The sequence below is a fragment of the Bufo bufo genome, chromosome 1 (genome assembly GCF_905171765.1).
Source record: "Bufo bufo chromosome 1, aBufBuf1.1, whole genome shotgun sequence".
Classification (NCBI taxonomy): Eukaryota; Metazoa; Chordata; class Amphibia; order Anura; family Bufonidae; genus Bufo; species Bufo bufo.
This window is the reverse complement of record NC_053389.1, coordinates 40,953,311-40,973,981: the sequence shown is the minus strand read 5'-3', so window position 1 is coordinate 40,973,981 and position 20,671 is coordinate 40,953,311. Positions and strand designations below refer to the sequence as shown.

General features: G+C 43.3%; 1 protein-coding gene across 1 annotated transcript in view; it reads right to left on the bottom strand.

Annotated features, from left to right (window-relative positions):
- The window catches only part of NFKBID (NFKB inhibitor delta), a 41,140-nt gene extending 21,016 nt beyond the window's left edge, over positions 1 to 20,124 (bottom strand). Inside the window, exon 1 of the mRNA XM_040422186.1 lies at positions 20,046 to 20,124. Coding sequence (XP_040278120.1) covers positions 20,046 to 20,076 — 31 coding nt within the window. The 5' untranslated portion in view covers positions 20,077 to 20,124. The remainder of the gene's footprint in view (positions 1 to 20,045) is intronic.
- Positions 20,125 to 20,671: the final 547 nt, after the last annotated feature.

The window sequence follows — 20,671 nt, the reverse complement described above, 5'->3', positions numbered from 1 at the left end:
CTCTGTCAGGTTGGATGGGGAGCGTCAGTGGACAGACATTTCCAGGTCTCTCCATAGATGTTCAATTGGGTTCAAGTCAGGGCTCTGGTTGGGCCACTTAAAGACATTCAGAGTTGTCCCTAAGCCTCTCCTGGGTTGTCTACGGTGTGCTTAGGGTCATTGTCTTGTTGGAAGGTGAACCTTCGTCCCATTTGCTCCATTCAGCTTTCCCTCAACTTTGACCAGTCTTCCTGTCCCAGTCGCTGAAAAACACCCCCATAGCATAACACTGCCACCACGATGCTTCGCTTTAGGGATGGTATGGGGCAGGTGATGAGCAGGGCCTAGTTTTCTAAAGATATAATGCTTAGAATTGAGGCCAAAAAGTTCAATCTTTGTTTCATCAGCAAGACCAGAGAATCTTATTCCTCACAATCTGAGAGTCCTTTATGTTTTTGTTTTTTTTTTGCAAAATCTAGGCAGCTTTCATGTGTATTTTACTGAAGAAAGTCTTCTTTCTGGACACTCTGCCATGAAGCCCAGATTGGTGGATGCTGCAGTAATGGTTGACCTTCTGGATGATTCTCCGATCTGCACACAGGATCTTTGGAGCTCAGTCACAGTGACCATTGGGTTCTTTGCCACCTTTCTTACCAAGGCCCTTCTTCCCCAATTACTTAGTTTGGTGGGGTGGTCAGATCTAGGAAAAGTTCTGGTTGTTCCAAACTTCCTACAATTTACAATTTTGGAGGCCACTGTGCTCTTGGGGGACTTTCAGTGTAGCAGAAATGTTTTTGTCCCCTTCTCCAGATCTAAGCTTCCACACAATCCTGTCTCTGAGCTCTACAGGCAATTCTTTCCTCCTCATGGCTTGTTTTTTTCTCTGATATTGTCAGCTGTGAGACCTTATATAGACAGGGCTGTGTCTTTGCAAATCATGTCCAATCCACTTAATATACCACGGGTGACTCCAATCAAAGTATAGAAACATCTCAAAGATGATCAAGAAAAAAGGGAGGTGTAACGGATCACCTGGTACACCGACCGGGTACCTCCGTTGAATGAATGCTCCTAGTGCTTTCCGAGGACTCCAAGCACTCCACTTGACGCCGTACGCACTGCAGACCCCACGAACCGCCGAAGCTTGGTTGAGGTCTCACCGTCTCCTACCCACCCTGGACCTACGACAAGGCTCCAGGCTCCAGTGGGTGGACCTCTCCTAAAACCAGAGATCAGGAACAGCCCTTAAAAGAGCTAGTAGTTATAGCCAGGGGAGTATACACGTATAGCAATCCCCACACACATGAGACGAGGCTCTATGTTGAAGGTGAAACAGGAACTGACTGTACTTCACGTACAGCCTCTTTTATTCACAAACCAAAAACATAGTACTGCCCACAGGGGTTTGAAATACAACCAATCAGTAATTAACAACACATACAATGCAACTACAGCAACCAATCGTTCACGCCCCCAGAGGACCAGAATGAAGACTGGGACATAGGACAACATATCCCCACAATGCATCATGGTCTCCTCCCCTCTGTCTGGAGACAACCTGAGGAGCAATCCAATTATCTCTCAGAACAAAGGGAGATCGCCAATACACATGTAGATACAACAGGACAGACATCACCATTTAAACACACAATGGGACAATGGCACAATAGAAACACACCCAGCATTTTCCTCCCAAGCTGACAAGTTACAATTATTATAGATTGTTACAACTTTGTGAGTTTACATTGGCCATACACATAACTTACATTAATTCAAACAGTATAACGTGGGGACAAACCTATCCAAAATTCACTTGAATCGGTTCAGGGGTTTAAAAGTTAGTATATGGCCCATAATCCTGGGGCAAGAGGCCAGCAGCCAGTCCTCTCCAAAACCCAGTGGCGAGGTTGGTTTCGCCACACATCTCCCCCTCCCAGGGAAGACTAACCAGATACCTGACCTCACGGTCAGTACCGGAGTTAGTCTGGCAGTCCAACCACAACCCAATACTGGACCTGTTGAATCTTGGGGCCTGGCTCTGTTCTGTATGTCCCCAGCTGTTGAGTGGGCATCTGCTACTCCTCGCTTCCTTGTGGTTCTCCAGCTTGGAGCTGTAGGTACTTGGTGGGCAGAGGCCGACTGCGCTCTGCCCAGATGCCAGCTCTTCTGCTGGGGTAGCCTGTGGGAAGTCCGGCTCTGGAGAAGAGGATAGGGGAGGGCAGAGGCCGACTGCGCTCTGCCCAGATGCCAGCTCTTCCGCTGGGATGTGGTCAGGGAATCCTATCCCCAGGACCTTGTTGCAGATCGGCTGTGGAGAGGAGGAATCGCTTACCTCCTCCTCCTGGCATTCCTGCAGGGTTGGTGGGGGATCTGAACCGGCCGTCCAGTATCTCGGTAGGTCTGGTGCAGAGACCGTGGTCCCATCTGCACCATCGGAGTTAGGGGTGCTGTCCCCCTGTGGTTGGGGAGAGAGATCAGTGGATATCGCAGGCTCATCCCCTGCCCCCAGAACTCGGTTGGGACGTACCTGGGAAGGGGAGGGCTCGCTTACCTCCTCCTCCTGGTATCCCTGCGGAGATGGCTGGAGATCTGGACCAACCGTCCAGCATCCCTGTAGGACTGGTAGAGAGACCTCGGTCCCATCTCCACCTGCCATCTGTGGGTCCTCCCAGGACCAGTCTGTGAGGTCCCTCAACAGTTGCGAGTAAGAACCACCTGCGTTCACACCTGGCAACTCCGGCTGCTGTTGAGCGTCTGGGCCAGCTGCCCAGCATCCCGGTGGAGAGACCTCGGTCCCGTCTCCACCTGCCTGTTGTGGTTCCTCACAGGACCAGTCTATGAGGACCCCTACTTCGGGTTCCTCTGGCCGCCTCAGGGGGAGACTGCTAACCTCCTCGGATGCAGCCTCTGCTCGGCTGCTGTAACACTCCTTCCGCTGGGCAATTTCGCTCTCTTTCGCCAGTCGGAATTCTTGTTCCATCCTTGCATGTCGCTTGGCTGTGACCTGGTTCCAGATGGCCTGGTATATATCCATGGACACATTACCTCCATACTGGGCCACTCGCTGCCTCACCTCGGCCAGCCAGTCATCTTCAGAGCCTTCCATACTTGTCTGCTCCAAGTCGCTGGATACCTCTGCTCCCAGGGGCGCTGTACGGATACTAGCGTTGCCCTCAATTTGTAACTCCACGAACGGTGTCTCCGAGCTGCTTCTCCTCACACTAGGACGCCATCCCACTGCTTGCCACCAATGTAACGGATCACCTGGTACACCGACCGGGTACCTCCGTTGAATGAATGCTCCTAGTGCTTTCCGAGGACTCCAAGCACTCCACTTGACGCCGTACGCACTGCAGACCCCACGAACCGCCGAAGCTTGGTTGAGGTCTCACCGTCTCCTACCCACCCTGGACCTACGACAAGGCTCCAGGCTCCAGTGGGTGGACCTCTCCTAAAACCAGAGATCAGGAACAGCCCTTAAAAGAGCTAGTAGTTATAGCCAGGGGAGTATACACGTATAGCAATCCCCACACACATGAGACGAGGCTCTATGTTGAAGGTGAAACAGGAACTGACTGTACTTCACGTACAGCCTCTTTTATTCACAAACCAAAAACATAGTACTGCCCACAGGGGTTTGAAATACAACCAATCAGTAATTAACAACACATACAATGCAACTACAGCAACCAATCGTTCACGCCCCCAGAGGACCAGAATGAAGACTGGGACATAGGACAACATATCCCCACAATGCATCATGGTCTCCTCCCCTCTGTCTGGAGACAACCTGAGGAGCAATCCAATTATCTCTCAGAACAAAGGGAGATCGCCAATACACATGTAGATACAACAGGACAGACATCACCATTTAAACACACAATGGGACAATGGCACAATAGAAACACACCCAGCATTTTCCTCCCAAGCTGACAAGTTACAATTATTATAGATTGTTACAACTTTGTGAGTTTACATTGGCCATACACATAACTTACATTAATTCAAACAGTATAACGTGGGGACAAACCTATCCAAAATTCACTTGAATCGGTTCAGGGGTTTAAAAGTTAGTATATGGCCCATAATCCTGGGGCAAGAGGCCAGCAGCCAGTCCTCTCCAAAACCCAGTGGCGAGGTTGGTTTCGCCACACATCTCCCCCTCCCAGGGAAGACTAACCAGATACCTGACCTCACGGTCAGTACCGGAGTTAGTCTGGCAGTCCAACCACAACCCAATACTGGACCTGTTGAATCTTGGGGCCTGGCTCTGTTCTGTATGTCCCCAGCTGTTGAGTGGGCATCTGCTACTCCTCGCTTCCTTGTGGTTCTCCAGCTTGGAGCTGTAGGTACTTGGTGGGCAGAGGCCGACTGCGCTCTGCCCAGATGCCAGCTCTTCTGCTGGGGTAGCCTGTGGGAAGTCCGGCTCTGGAGAAGAGGATAGGGGAGGGCAGAGGCCGACTGCGCTCTGCCCAGATGCCAGCTCTTCCGCTGGGATGTGGTCAGGGAATCCTATCCCCAGGACCTTGTTGCAGATCGGCTGTGGAGAGGAGGAATCGCTTACCTCCTCCTCCTGGCATTCCTGCAGGGTTGGTGGGGGATCTGAACCGGCCGTCCAGTATCTCGGTAGGTCTGGTGCAGAGACCGTGGTCCCATCTGCACCATCGGAGTTAGGGGTGCTGTCCCCCTGTGGTTGGGGAGAGAGATCAGTGGATATCGCAGGCTCATCCCCTGCCCCCAGAACTCGGTTGGGACGTACCTGGGAAGGGGAGGGCTCGCTTACCTCCTCCTCCTGGTATCCCTGCGGAGATGGCTGGAGATCTGGACCAACCGTCCAGCATCCCTGTAGGACTGGTAGAGAGACCTCGGTCCCATCTCCACCTGCCATCTGTGGGTCCTCCCAGGACCAGTCTGTGAGGTCCCTCAACAGTTGCGAGTAAGAACCACCTGCGTCCACACCTGGCAACTCCGGCTGCTGTTGAGCGTCTGGGCCAGCTGCCCAGCATCCCGGTGGAGAGACCTCGGTCCCGTCTCCACCTGCCTGTTGTGGTTCCTCACAGGACCAGTCTATGAGGACCCCTACTTCGGGTTCCTCTGGCCGCCTCAGGGGGAGACTGCTAACCTCCTCGGATGCAGCCTCTGCTCGGCTGCTGTAACACTCCTTCCGCTGGGCAATTTCGCTCTCTTTCGCCAGTCGGAATTCTTGTTCCATCCTTGCATGTCGCTTGGCTGTGACCTGGTTCCAGATGGCCTGGTATATATCCATGGACACATTACCTCCATACTGGGCCACTCGCTGCCTCACCTCGGCCAGCCAGTCATCTTCAGAGCCTTCCATACTTGTCTGCTCCAAGTCGCTGGATACCTCTGCTCCCAGGGGCGCTGTACGGATACTAGCGTTGCCCTCAATTTGTAACTCCACGAACGGTGTCTCCGAGCTGCTTCTCCTCACACTAGGACGCCATCCCACTGCTTGCCACCAATGTAACGGATCACCTGGTACACCGACCGGGTACCTCCGTTGAATGAATGCTCCTAGTGCTTTCCGAGGACTCCAAGCACTCCACTTGACGCCGTACGCACTGCAGACCCCACGAACCGCCGAAGCTTGGTTGAGGTCTCACCGTCTCCTACCCACCCTGGACCTACGACAAGGCTCCAGGCTCCAGTGGGTGGACCTCTCCTAAAACCAGAGATCAGGAACAGCCCTTAAAAGAGCTAGTAGTTATAGCCAGGGGAGTATACACGTATAGCAATCCCCACACACATGAGACGAGGCTCTATGTTGAAGGTGAAACAGGAACTGACTGTACTTCACGTACAGCCTCTTTTATTCACAAACCAAAAACATAGTACTGCCCACAGGGGTTTGAAATACAACCAATCAGTAATTAACAACACATACAATGCAACTACAGCAACCAATCGTTCACGCCCCCAGAGGACCAGAATGAAGACTGGGACATAGGACAACATATCCCCACAATGCATCATGGTCTCCTCCCCTCTGTCTGGAGACAACCTGAGGAGCAATCCAATTATCTCTCAGAACAAAGGGAGATCGCCAATACACATGTAGATACAACAGGACAGACATCACCATTTAAACACACAATGGGACAATGGCACAATAGAAACACACCCAGCATTTTCCTCCCAAGCTGACAAGTTACAATTATTATAGATTGTTACAACTTTGTGAGTTTACATTGGCCATACACATAACTTACATTAATTCAAACAGTATAACGTGGGGACAAACCTATCCAAAATTCACTTGAATCGGTTCAGGGGTTTAAAAGTTAGTATATGGCCCATAATCCTGGGGCAAGAGGCCAGCAGCCAGTCCTCTCCAAAACCCAGTGGCGAGGTTGGTTTCGCCACAGGAGGCCCCAGAGATAAATGTCAAGTGTCATAGCAGAGGGTCTGAATAGTTATCTCCATGCGAAATTTTAGTTTTTCCTTTGTAATAAATTAGCAAAAATATCTAAAATTAATGTTTTTACTTCATCATGGGGTAATTAGCGCAGAATGATGTTGGGAAATTTTGATTTCTTTTTTATTTCTGCATTAGGCTACAACATTTCTAAAAGCATTGTAGATTTCTGCAAATGTAAATTAATGATCAATTGATAATAATTAAAAATATAAAATAAAATATGAAAATACAATAAAAAATTTGCCCAAAAATTTGCCTAAAGTAAACGACTGTATCTTGGACTTAGTTTTAATGCAGCAGTTTTGATGCACTTTTGACATATTCTTTGAGCCACTGGTGAAGCCACAAAAAAGCATGAGATATGTTGCCAACTAACAAGTTTTCAATGGATTATTATTTTTTTTCCTCTTTACTAGTGTTGGGCGACCATGCTTTGCCGAACACTAATTTTACCGAACTTTGCCGAACACTGCGATGTGCCAAGCATCGTGATGCTCGAGTCTCCTCCTCGCACATTTGTTAGCTGCTACACAGCCAATAAACGTGCGCTGAGGTACTGGCACTCACTGTAATGCCGTAGCCATGTTGGCTACTGGCATTACAGTGATTGGCTGGCCAGAACGCGTCATCGTGTGCTATATAGCACCCAATGACAGGTGTTTTGGCTCAGTGTTAGTCAGAGAGAGCTGAAGAAGGGACAGATAGTGTAGGGAGTGAAATAGTAATATTTTAGTGAAAAAACTTGTTAGAGACCCAAAAGTCCTTTTAAGGACTATAGTTGTATCTGGCTGCAATATATATTATAAGTGCAACCTGCTCTAAATTGCGTGCAATTGTTAGTGCAACTTCTGATAGTGACACAATCTCGGCACCCCTTCCACCACAAAAAAGGGTATATGGTTCAATCTCCCTTTTCTCGTCCTCCTCCTCCTCCATCATATCAACATGCTTATTAGGCTGCCCTCGCTCCTAATGTTTTAGATGGTCAGATCAGCAGCAGGCCCTCGCCCCTAATGTTTTAGATGGTCAGATCAGCAGCAGGCCCTCGTCCCTAATGTTTTAGATGGTCAGATCAGCAGCAGGCCCTCACCCCTAATGTTTTAGATGGTCAGATCAGCAGCAGACCCTCGCCCCTAATGTTTTAGATGGTCAGATCAGCAGCAGACCCTCGCCCCTAATGTTTTAGATGGTCAGATCAGCAGCAGGCCCTCGCCCCTAATGTTTTAGATGGTCAAATCAGCAGCAGACCCTGGTCCCTAATGTTTTAGATGGTCAGATCAGCAGCAGGCCCTCACCCCTAATGTTTTAGATGGTCAGATCAGCAGCAGGCCCTCACCCCTAATGTTTTAGATGGTCAGATCAGCAGCAGGCCCTCACCCCTAATGTTTTAGATGGTCAGATCAGCAGCAGATCCTCGCCCCTAATGTTTTAGATGGTCAGATCAGCAGCAGGCCCTCATCCCTAATGTTTTAGATGGTCAGACCAACAGGCCCTTGCTCCAATAGTTTTTGAGGGTCACCAGCAGGCAATCAATCATAATTTTTCAAGGGTGTATGATGCCCTCCTTTATGTGTAATAAAGGGTGTATTGTAGTGCCGGTTCCTTGTAAGTTTTGGCAGCCCTTTCCCTTAGTGCATAGACTTTATGAGTGTAGGAGTCCCACTACCTGAACTATTGTACCACAATGTGAATGAGGCCCTCCTTTATGTGATATACAGGTTGTATCGGATGCCTCTTCCTTCAAATTTTTGGCAGCACTTGCACTTTATATAGAAGTAAATATACAGGAAAGAATGTTTCCTATCAATTTTTCCTCTAAAATCGATTTTACCTTCGGTTTTGTGCGTTATTATTGTCAGTCTGTAAAAGTGGCGTACTACTCGGACAACATCATTCCCAGCAGCAACCTGGGAGTCCAAGATGCCTCCAGACATCCTCCCCATGCTGTTCCCTAACCATTTCAGTGGTGTTTCCATCAATTTCTGACCTTTTCCTGTGAACCAGACACCCTTCCCTCTTCAGAGCAGGGGGCGCCTGGTTTAACGCTTGGGTTCTCCCATTGACTTCCTTTGTGCTCCGGTGCTCTGTAGAGCACCCGAGAATCCCAATGTGTTCTACTCGAGCACCCGAGCACTCTGGTGCTCGACCAACACTACTCTTTATCTTTCATAGCCCTGAGGCAGCAGAGAGATAAATTTGAACGTCATCAGCCTAGAATAGGCACTACAAGTCTATGACCTATCATAGTACAAAGGGATAGATGGAGAAGTGTAGGGGTCCTGGGGTGGTGCCTTGAAGGACACCAACAGAGGGTGAGTGCGTATCTAAGGACTTATTCACACTCTTATTTAAGACTATCCGTGTTGTATCACAACACATGGATAAGTTTCATTACATGAGTGAGGTTCGTATGTCTGCATGTTTGTGGTTGTCTTTTGGAGGGGCAATGCCTAATATTAGGGTTTATTACCCTAGTGCCGTTCCATGCATTATGTGGCAAATAATAATAATACTGACTTCTATTTATATCGGACCAATATACAGTACACAATTGAGCCACATTATTCTGAGCACCAGCTAATATCCTGAGTATACGCCGTGTGCAGAACGGACAGTATCTAGATGGGCTGGGAGTAACTCCATAAGGTCCTGGTAGATTGTCACAGGTGTGTGGGCGAAGATCCATACAGTGAACATGGTAAATTAAGTGGTCCCACAGATGCTCAATTGGGTCTGGGGAAGTCTTGGTCATGCTCTTCCAATTAATGTCGGACATTTCTAGCCGTGTGAAATATCGCATTGCTTTGCTGGTAGATCCGATCTGTCCCAGGGAAGACAATCAGCATGTAAGGGTGTACGTGATCTGCAAGGATGGATTCATACCCAAATTGGTTGAGGGTGCCTTCTCTTCCCCAGACCATAACGCTGCCACCACCAGCTTGTGTTCTTCCAGCAATGGCTGCAGGGTGTCTGTTCTTTGATGTTTCTGGCCTGACACACCAACGTCCATATGTTCTATGATGCAGAGAATGTGACTGATCGGAGAAGCCGACCCTTTGCCAATCGGCAGAGGTTCAATTCTGATAGTGACATGAAAATTGAAGCCTTTTCTGCAGCTTTGTTAGCAGATGAGCAGTAAGCGTCCGTCTGCTTTGGAGCCCCATACACAGTAGGGTTCACTGAACTGTCGTTTTAGAGGAACGTCTCGTAGCCTTCTGGTACATTTTGGAGGTGAGCTGCTCCACTGTAGTGTGTCAGTCTGACCTCATGCAATTTCGTAGATGGCATTCACCTCTCACATCAGTGGCACGTGGTACTCTGAAGTTTCCACAATGGTGCCATTTGTCCACTTACTATACACTTTCACCACAGCAGCACAAGAACAGTTCACAAACTGCACCACCCGTGGCCCGAAAACTATCATCCCTTTATGCAACACTGATAAATTGTCCCTTTTACCCATGACAGCAGCGAGGGATATGTGTGCAGACAGCCTATCACACACCTTATATACCCACCAAACCAGCTCAGCACACCTTATATATCCACCGAGTCAGCTCACAACCCTCATATACCCACTGAGCCAGCTCACCACAAATGACTACTTTCATGAGCTATGAGCTGCCGACGTTAAAGTAGGAAGTGGTCAAAACTATGTAACGTGACTGTGTATGTCATTGGGAGATAATTGCTAGCATTCTTTTATTTAACATTTCAGAAGTATTCATGTCCTCGTTAGTGATGAGCGACAGGGGCAATATTTTAATTTTAGGGATATTTCGCAAATATTTGGTAGAATATTCATCATATATTTGCGAATTCGAGATTATTTTCTTGATCACGAAAAATCGGCAATGTAATATTCACGTAATGCGCGCGAAATAAAGGCGTGTGTCACTATAGCTACATTTTTCAAGCTGCTAGAAGTTTCCTGAGACTGGAGAAAATGGTTGGCACGGCAGAACATTACAATGGCTTTATATGCAGATAGAGTGCTCCAATATATCCGCAATTGCGCGAATCGGCCCTAATGATGCAAATATTTTGGCGCAATACGTGCAACTTCACATTTTAACAGGTCTGACTACTTATTAGTGATTGGTGCACTAAGTATGGTTGTGAACTTGTGACATCACAGCCCTATGTATGTATGTATGTATGTATGTATGGACAGCAGAACCTATCACACTACCTAACAACCTGCACTGGAACCTACAGCTACACTATATCAGGATATAACCTACACTGACTATCTGTATACACTCACCTAAAGAATTATTAGGAACACCTGTTCTATTTCTCATTAATGCAATTATCTAGTCAACCAATCACATGGCAGTTGCTTCAATGCATTTAGGGGTGTGGTCTTGGTCAAGACAATCTCCTGAACTCCAAACTGAATGTCAGAATGGGAAAGAAAGGTGATTTAAGCAATTTTGAGCGTGGCATGGTTGTTGGTGCCAGACGGGCCGGTCTGAGTATTTCACAATCTGCTCAGTTACTGGGATTTTCACACACAACCATTTCTAGGGTTTACAAAGAATGGTGTGAAAAGGGAAAAACATCCAGTATGCGGCCGTCCTGTGGGCGAAAATGCCTTGTGGATGCTAGAGGTCAGAGGAGAATGGGCCGACTGATTCAAGCTGATAGAAGAGCAACGTTGACTGAAATAACCACTCGTTACAACCGAGGTATGCAGCAAAGCATTTGTGAAGCCACAACACGCACAACCTTGAGGCGGATGGGCTACAACAGCAGAAGACCCCACCGGGTACCACTCATCTCCACTACAAATAGGAAAAAGAGGCTACAATTTGCACGAGCTCACCAAAATTGGACTGTTGAAGACTGGAAAAATGTTGCCTGGTCTGATGAGTCTCGATTTCTGTTGAGACATTCAAATGGTAGAGTCCGAATTTGGCGTAAACAGAATGAGAACATGTATCCATCCTCTGATGGCTACTTCCAGCAGGATAATGCACCATGTCACAAAGCTCGAATCATTTCAAATTGGTTTCTTGAACATGACAATGAGTTCACTGTACTAAAATGGCCCCCACAGTCACCAGATCTCAACCCAATAGAGCATCTTTGGGATGTGGTGGAACGGGAGCTTCGTGCCCTGGATGTGCATCCCTCAAATCTCCATCAACTGCAAGATGCTATCCTATCAATATGGGCCAACATTTCTAAAGAATGCTATCAGCACCTTGTTGAATCAATGCCACCTAGAATTAAAGGGAGTCTGTCACCAGCATTTCACTTTTTTAACCCTTCCCACAGCTCCCCAGCATGCTTACAGTTAATAAAAACGTTACCTCTGGCATCAATCCTGGACTTATAGAACCCTCAAAAACGATCTTTATAAGATATGCAAATGAGGGCTCGCAAGTGCCCAGGGCGGCGTTACTCTCTTAGGTGCCCTGCTTGCTCAGCCTTCTCATTGCATCCCCCCGCCCCTTCCTACCCTCTGCCCGCCCATCCTTTCCCTCTGACCGCCTTTGTACTAACTTGTTATGCTGCCGATATCCCGCGCCGGCGCACTCATTCCTTTGGACGGCGCATGCGCACTGCGATGCCCATTCCTTGTACGGCATCACAGTAACTATTGCGCATGCGCCGGCTAACGACGCCGATTTTCGCGTCGTTAGCCGGCGCATGCGCAATAGTTACTGTGATGTCGGAAATATTCGGAAATTCTCAAAGTGCCGATATTCGCGATTAATATTCGCTATTCGAATATTCGTGCCCAACACTAGTCCTCGCAAGTAAAAAAAAAAGTAAGTAAAAAAATACATGGAATTTTTTTTGTTTTGTTTTAACCCTTTCAGGACCCTGCCTAAAGGGGTCGTCTCACTTCAGTAAGTGGCATTTATCATGTAGAAAAAGTAGAAAAAGTTAATACAAGGCACTTACTAATGTATTGTGATTGTCCATATTGCCTCCTTTGCTGGCTGGATTCATTTTCCCATCACATTATACACTGCTCATTTCCATGGTTACAGACCACCCTGCAATCCAGCATCGGTGATCGTGCTTGCACAATATAGGAAAAAGCATCAGGCTATGTGCGCTCCCACGGTCCCTGCCACCAGAGAGGCTGATGCTTTTTCCTATATTGTGCAAGCACGACCACCGCTGATGGATTGGTGGTCTGTAACCATGGAAATGAGCAGTGTATAATGTGATGGAAAAATGAATCCAGTTAGTAAAGAAGGCAATATGGACAATCCCAATACATTAGTAAGTGCCTTGTATTATCTTTCTCTACATGATAAATTCCACTTACTGAAGTGAGACGACCCTTTTAAGGACCAGGCAATTTTTTTTGTGTCACTTTATGTGGTAATATCTTTGGAACGTTTTCACTTAACCAAGCCATTCTAAGATTGTTTTCTCATGACACATTGTACTTCATGATAGTGGTAAATCTGAGTCAATATATTAAATTTTTATTTAGAAATAAATCCCAAATTTACCAAAAAATTAAAAAAAATTCACAACTTTCCAAATTACAATTTCTCTGCTTTTAAAACAGTGATACCTCATAAAATAGTTAATACTTTACATTCCCCATATGTCTACTTTATTTCTGGATCATTTTGTAAACACCATTTTATTGTCTTGGGATGTTAGAAGGCTTAGAATTTTAGAAGCAAATCTTAAAATTTTTAAGAAAATTTCCCAAACCCACTTTTTTAAGGACCAGTTCAGTTATGAAGTCACTGTTGGGATTAGTAGAAACCACCCATAAATGACCCCATTTTAGAAACTATTCCCCTCAAGGTATTCAAAACAGATTTTACAAACTATTTTAACCCTTTAGGTGTTTCACAAGAATTAAAGGATTTCACTTAAATTTCTGAATTTCACTTTATTGGCAGATTTTCTACTTTAACCCATTTTTTCATGTAACACAGCAAGGGTTAACAGCCAAACAAAACTAAATATTTATAACCCTGATTCTGCAGTTTACAGAAACACCCCACATGTGGTCGTAAACTGCTGTATGGGTACACGGCAGGGCACAGAAGGGAAAGAGCATTATATGGTTTTTGGAGGGCAGATTTCACTGGGATAATTTTAAGTTGCCATGCTACATTTGAAGACCCCTACAGTAGAAACTCCAAAAAAGTGACCCCATTTTGGAAACTACAGGATAATTAGGGTACATATGATTTTTGATTGCTCTGTATTATAATTTTTGCAATTAAGGTAACAAAAAATAGCTGTCCTGGCACCGTTTTTATTTTTTGTTTTTTAGAATGTTCATCTGACAGGTTAGATCATGTGCTATTTTTATAGAGCAGTTTGATATGGACGCAAAATACCAAATATGACTACTTTGTTTTTGTTTCCATTTTACATAAAAAAGCATTTTTGAGAAGAAAATCATGTTTTTATGTCTCCATTTTCTGAAAGCCATATTTTTTTTAAAATTTTTCTGCCAATTGACTTGTGTAGGGGCTCGTTTTGTGCGGGAAGAGTTGACATTATTATTGGTATCATTTTTGGGTAAATAGCTTTTTTGATCATTTAATATTACACTTTTTGGTGTAAGGTGACAACATTTTTTTTTGCTTTGACATAGGCTTAATTTTATTTCATTTTTACACAATTCACCTTAAATGGTAGATCATGTGATATTTTAATAGAGTAGGTCGTTACAAATGCAGCAATACCTAATATGCCTATTTTTCTTTCTTTATTTTAGTTTTACGCAATAAAAGCATTTTTGAAAAATGAAAAATCATGTTTTAATGTCTCTGTATTCTGAAAGTCATTTTTATTTTTTGGGGGCCGATTGTCTTATGTAGAGGCTAAATTTTTGTGGGATGAGTTGACGGTTTGATTGGTACTATTTTCGGGTACATATGACTATTTGATCACTTGGTATTACACTTTTTGTGAAAAATGTGTGTATTAGTTCAGTTTTTTTTATGGCATTCGGGTAATGGGGTGGATCATGTAATATTTTTTATAGAGCAGGTTGTTATGGATGTGGCAATACCCAATATGTCTGTTTTTCTTTTTTTTTTTTTACAATTTTATGTGTTTTTTATTATGGGAAAAGGGGCCTTTTTTTTTACTTAACTTTTTTTTAAAATATGATGAAAAACACTTTTTTTAAACTTTTTTTTTTTGTCCCACTCTGGGACTTCAACTTCTCGGGGTCTGATCTTCTCTGCAATGCATTACAATACATCTACATGTACACTCACCTAAAGAATTATTAGGAACACCATACTAATACGGTGTTGGACCCCCTTTTGCCTTCAGAACTGCCCTAATTCTACGTGGCATTGATTCAACAAGGAGCTGATAGCATTCTTTAGAAAAGTTGGCCCATATTGATAGGATAGCATCTTGCAGTTGATGGAGATTTGAGGGATGCACATCCAGGGCACGAAGCTCCCGTTCCACCACATCTCAAAGATGCTCTATTGGGTTGAGATCTGGTGACTGTGGGGGCCATTTTAGTACAGCGAACTCATTGTCATGTTCAAGAAACCAATTTGAAATGATTCGAGCTTTGTGACATGGTGCATTATCCTGCTGGAAGTAGCCATCAGAGGATGGATACATGTTCTCATTCTGTTTACGCCAAATTCGGACTCTACCATTTGAATGTCTCAACAGAAATCGAGACTCATCAGACCAGGCAACATTTTTCCAGTCTTCAACAGTCCAATTTTGGTGAGCTCGTGCAAATTGGAGCCTCTTTTTCCTATTTGTAGTGGAGATGAGTGGTACCCGGTGGGGTCTTCTGCTGTTGTAGCCCATCCGCCTCAAGGTTGTGCGTGTTGTGGCTTCACAAATGCTTTGCTGCATACCTCGGTTGTAACGAGTGGTTATTTCAGTCAACGTTGCTCTTCTATCAGCTTGAATCAGTCGGCCCATTCTCCTCTGACCTCTAGCATCCACAAGGCATTTTCGCCCACAGGACTGCCGCATACTGGATGTTTTTCCCTTTTCACACCATTCTTTGTAAACCCTAGAAATGGTTGTGCGTGAAAATCCCAGTAACTGAGCAGATTGTGAAATACTCAGACCGGCCCGTCTGGCACCAACAACCATGCCACGCTCAAAATTGCTTAAATCACCTTTCTTTCCCATTCTGACATTCAGTTTGGAGTTCAGGAGATTGTCTTGACCAGGAGCACCCCCCTAAATGCATTGAAGCAACTGCCATGTGATTGGTTGACTAGATAATTGCATTAATGAGAAATAGAACAGGTGTTCCTAATAATTCTTTAGGTTAGTGTATATTGTAATGCATCGCATGTCAGCTTAAGCCTAAGGGGCTGGATCTCACTGGCTTCCCTAGAAAGCAAGCCCCGATGCCTATGGAAGGCATCAGGCTGCCTTCTCAGCCATTGGGTCCCCGTCACTGCAGTGCGGGGACCTGGAGGGACCCCGTACCCTACACAAACCCTATGCATGCTGCAGTCAGCTTTTACCTCGGCGTACAAGGGGTTAATACGCCTGCAGGGGTCCGGGCCGCTGATCAGCCGAGTGCAGCTCCAGCACTTGCCCAATCAGCGGGCCGTAGCTGTACGGCGCTGGTCCTTAAGTCACGGATCCCAGCGCCGTACATTTACGGCTGGGGTCCTCTATGGGTTAAAGCAGATAAAATACAGCATAACACTAAAATATAATAATAATAATAATAATAATAATAATACAACAATAATACTATGATTAATACTAATAATAAAAATAATACATAATTCTAGTAATAATAATTGGATTTATAGAACATAGTACACAATGATTCTGAAAACTGAATTAATATTGCAATCATGATAAAACTTGCTGATCCCTGGTGACCTCCTCGCTCGGCCCGATTCTCTACAGTCATAGGTAGACTCAAAAGTGAAAACCGACTAATGATGGTAGTAATCGTCGTTCGCACCCACCACTGGGGATTCCCCAATACAACATAAATCCAAAATCCTAATGCATGAAAAAAATTGAAAAATGTCCTTCGTGTGTCACAAAAGTTATCACCCCCCCCTCCTCTGCTTAACGTAAATCACATGAGCAGAAATGTAATTTACATGAGTGATCGGTAGATTTCCCATTTTTACGAGACGTAAAGTCCGCCGCCCCACGGCCGCCCCACTGCAGGTTATTATTATAATGATTGCTGCTGAGGCGATGAGTCAGTGACAAAGCGCAGACAGGACTGACCCCAGAAGACAGCGATGACACCGCGAACGGATCGTACTGAGGAGCGAGAGAACCAGCAAAGGAAAGCACGTGACGCTCATAGTAGAACTGAGGGTTTGAGGCCTTTGCCAGTCAAGACGTATTGGGGTGTACACTTTCTCAGCTTCCTATGGGGCCACGTAGGTCTGTATAAGAGCTGCATACACAGAAGAGCAGGAGATTTCTTATTGATGCTTTGGAGCAATAATAAAAAATAAGAAAAAAATAATACACTGACAGATGAGAGGAGGCAGGAAGCAGAGCGCGCGGGGCACTGTGACGCCCGGCTGCGGACCATGTCTGGGTTTTGGTTTCTCCATGTTACTGCTCGTTGTGTGACTCCCTGGTGACGGAGGACATATATGTGGGCGGCCGCAGATGTCTCTGAAGCTGAGAGAGGAATCCCCAGCAGTGACTCAGTGTTTGGGAAATCCACATCAGACCATGTGCAGCGACTGAGTGACTGCCCCACGTACACATGTGGTCACGTATTACTTATTCACTGATATCCATGTTATCTATCAATTCGGCCTCTATCACATCTACGTTACTGGTCTCCAGCAGAGAACAGCCTCTCACAGCTCTCTGGATCCGGCATAGCCAGATGTTACCGCAGTGACTGCCGGCACAATTGACTATAATGGGATCCGGCGGAGAGCCAACTGCTACATGGCAAATACGCCAGAATTTGGCCGGACGAAAACTGTTGTGTGCAGCGGAAAATTCTACCGGACCCCGGAGAAGCTAGTGATGCTCGCCATATCTGTCTATCTAATATCTATCCCATACCTTCCTTCCTTTCATCTTACAACAGTCTATCAACCTATCTTGAATCTCATCTTTCTATTATCTATCTATCTATCTATCTATCTATCTATCTATCTATCTATCTATCTATCTATTATCTATCTATCTATCTATCTATTATCTATCTATCTATCTATCTATCTATCTATCTATCTATCTATTATCTATCTATCTATCTATCTATCTATTATCTATCTATTATCTATCTATCTATCTATCTATCTATCTATCTATTATCTATCTATCTATCTATCTATTATCTATCTATCTATCTATCTATCTATCTATCTATTATCTATCTATCTATCTATCTATCTATTATCTATCTATTATCTATCTATCTATCTATTATCTATCTCCTATCTATCTATCTATCTATCTATCTATCTATCTATTATCTATCTATCTATCTATTATCTATCTATCTATCTCTTATCTATCTATCTATCTATCTATCTATCTATCTATCTATCTATTATCTATTTATTATCTATCTATCTATCTATCTATCTATCTATCTATCTATCTATCTATCTATCTATTATCTATCTATTATCTATTATCTATCTATCTATCTATCTATCTATCTATTATCTATCTATTATCTATCTATCTATTATCTATCTCCTATCTATTATCTATCTATCTATCTATTATCTATCTATCTATCTATCTATCTATCTATCTATCTATCTATCTATTATCTATCTATTATCTATCTATCTATCTATCTATCTATCTATTATCTATTATCTATCTATCTATCTATCTATCTATCTATTATCTATCTATTATCTATCTATATATCTATCTATCTATCTATCTATCTATCTATCTATCTATCTATCTATTATCTATCTATCTCTGTCTGTCTATTTATTTAATATATCTATCACTATGTAGGTTAAAAAAAAGTTTAACTTTTTATTCACTCACGTACAATAGTTACTTTTGTTATTTTATCACATGCTCTGCCTTTATCTACTTTTTAAACTTGGAAAACCCTTAATTAATTCACACTTTCATCATGTAATTACGTTGCATTATGACTATAAAGTGCTGAGCACATGATACAATTCATAATCACAATCGTTATGTGAAACTACAAATATCTGTATAAAAACATAAGTCCTAGTGTAAAAAGCCCCATGGAGATTGAGTGAAACATATAGGGATAGGTATAAGGAGATAGGTATAAGATAGATATTAGATAGGTATAAGATAGATAAATACTACACCAAAAATAGAATCCCTTTGTAGTAATGGCAACACTACAAACTATGTAGGTAAAAAACAAGTGGACTCTTTAGATGACCCCACTGTCTCCTATAGACTATGGGGGAGATTTATCAAACTGGTGTAAAGTAGAACTGTCTTAGTTGCCCACAGCAACCAATCAGATTTCACCTTTCCAAAAGAGCTGTCCAAAATGAAAGGTGGAATCTGATTGGTTGCTGTGGGCAACTAAGACAGTTCTACTTTACACCAGTTTGATAAATCTCCCCCATAGTCTATAGGAGACAGTGGGGTCATCTAAAGAGTCCACTTGTTTTTTACCTACATAGTTTGTAGTGTTGCCATTACTACAAAGGGATTCTATTTTTGGTGTAGTATTTATCTATCTTATACCTATCTAATATCTATCTTATACCTATCTCCTATCTATTATCTATCTATCTATCTATCTATCTATCTAATATCTCCTATCTCATATCTATCTATCTATCTATCTATCTATCTATCTATCTATCTATCTATCTATCTATCTATCCATCCTTACATCTATCGATTATTCTATCTATCTTTCAATCTATCTACCTTATCATTTATTCCATCAATATCCTCTATATATCAATATGACAGTTCAAAATAAGTGATTACTGAATACATACAGAATGTTGATCAAATACTAAGTGCAAATACAATAATTCTGAAGTATACCGTAATATCCTACAAGAATAAGTATGGCTCCCCTACTGTATGTAATCATAGCTCTGTACATCATACTGTCACAGACTAAAACTATATTATTTATTCATAGACATTGCTGTATGTATTATATATGTATGGATATATTATTTTGCGTTTTAACTTTTATGTTACAATATATTGTATTGCATGAACTATTGTTTTAAACAGTTTAAATATTTTAGCATTTTTCATGCAATATTATATTGAGCTTGTGGAATAGAATTTATTCCTATTGTATCTGTTATATAATATTGTATGCTACAGCCATGTAATAAGATGTACCACTCATGCCGTTTCCCATCATTCTTTACTTGTTCTGTTGTTGTACAGACTGTATGCTCTTTGTAGTAGGTTTAAGCAGATGCCCAGTTAAGGACCAGGATTACATATTTACAATGTCAAATAAAAAAAAATAAAAAAAAATAATGTCATTATAGTATTTTAAATATTTGATACAGTTGTTACTTATATTTGTCATATTGCTATATTCCAATATTTATTGTTTTTGTTTCTTTTTCCTACTAACTTTGTACTTATCAGTGCATAAAGTTATTATACTTCTAAATACGAGACCTCCACATTTATTACATACTGTATATGATTCACCTTTGTCTGTCGTGTCCCTCATGATGCTTACCTCTAGGGGCAGAGGCAGGAGGCGAACTCATGGCCTCCCCTCCCCGGGCGTCTTGTCTGTGCGGATCCAGCTCAGCTTCTTTCTCTCTCTTTCTGTGTGAATGTTACAGAAAGTTGACAGCACAGTCTTTAATAAAGAGGAACTTACAAGTCACCGCCCTCAGGAGGAAGACTCGGAAATAAAAAACAGAGAGTGAGAGAACGCAATCAAGATGAAGTGATAACCGAGTTGTAGATACAGAGGAACAGACAAGGGAAAGTAACCAAGTGGAAGAAGAAGAAGAAGAAAAAAAACTGAGGTGGTTAAAATGTGCCATGAGCAACATCATGGCGCAATCTACCCACAAGATCAAGCGATAGATAATTGCATCATGTTTTACATCCTATAATATACAATAAACTGATATAATCCACTACTATTAACTATAGAAACATCTCAATAATCAAGAATCTGAACCTGCACTTGTTTACAGTAGAGATTCGCCTAGTATTTTGGATTCTTACACGTTATTTAAAAAGCATCATATTACAATGTAATTATGAATGCACTATAATACTGTGCTCTGTGTAAAGAAAATAACTATTATACTACTGCCCTCTATGTATAAAATATAACTACAGTCGTGG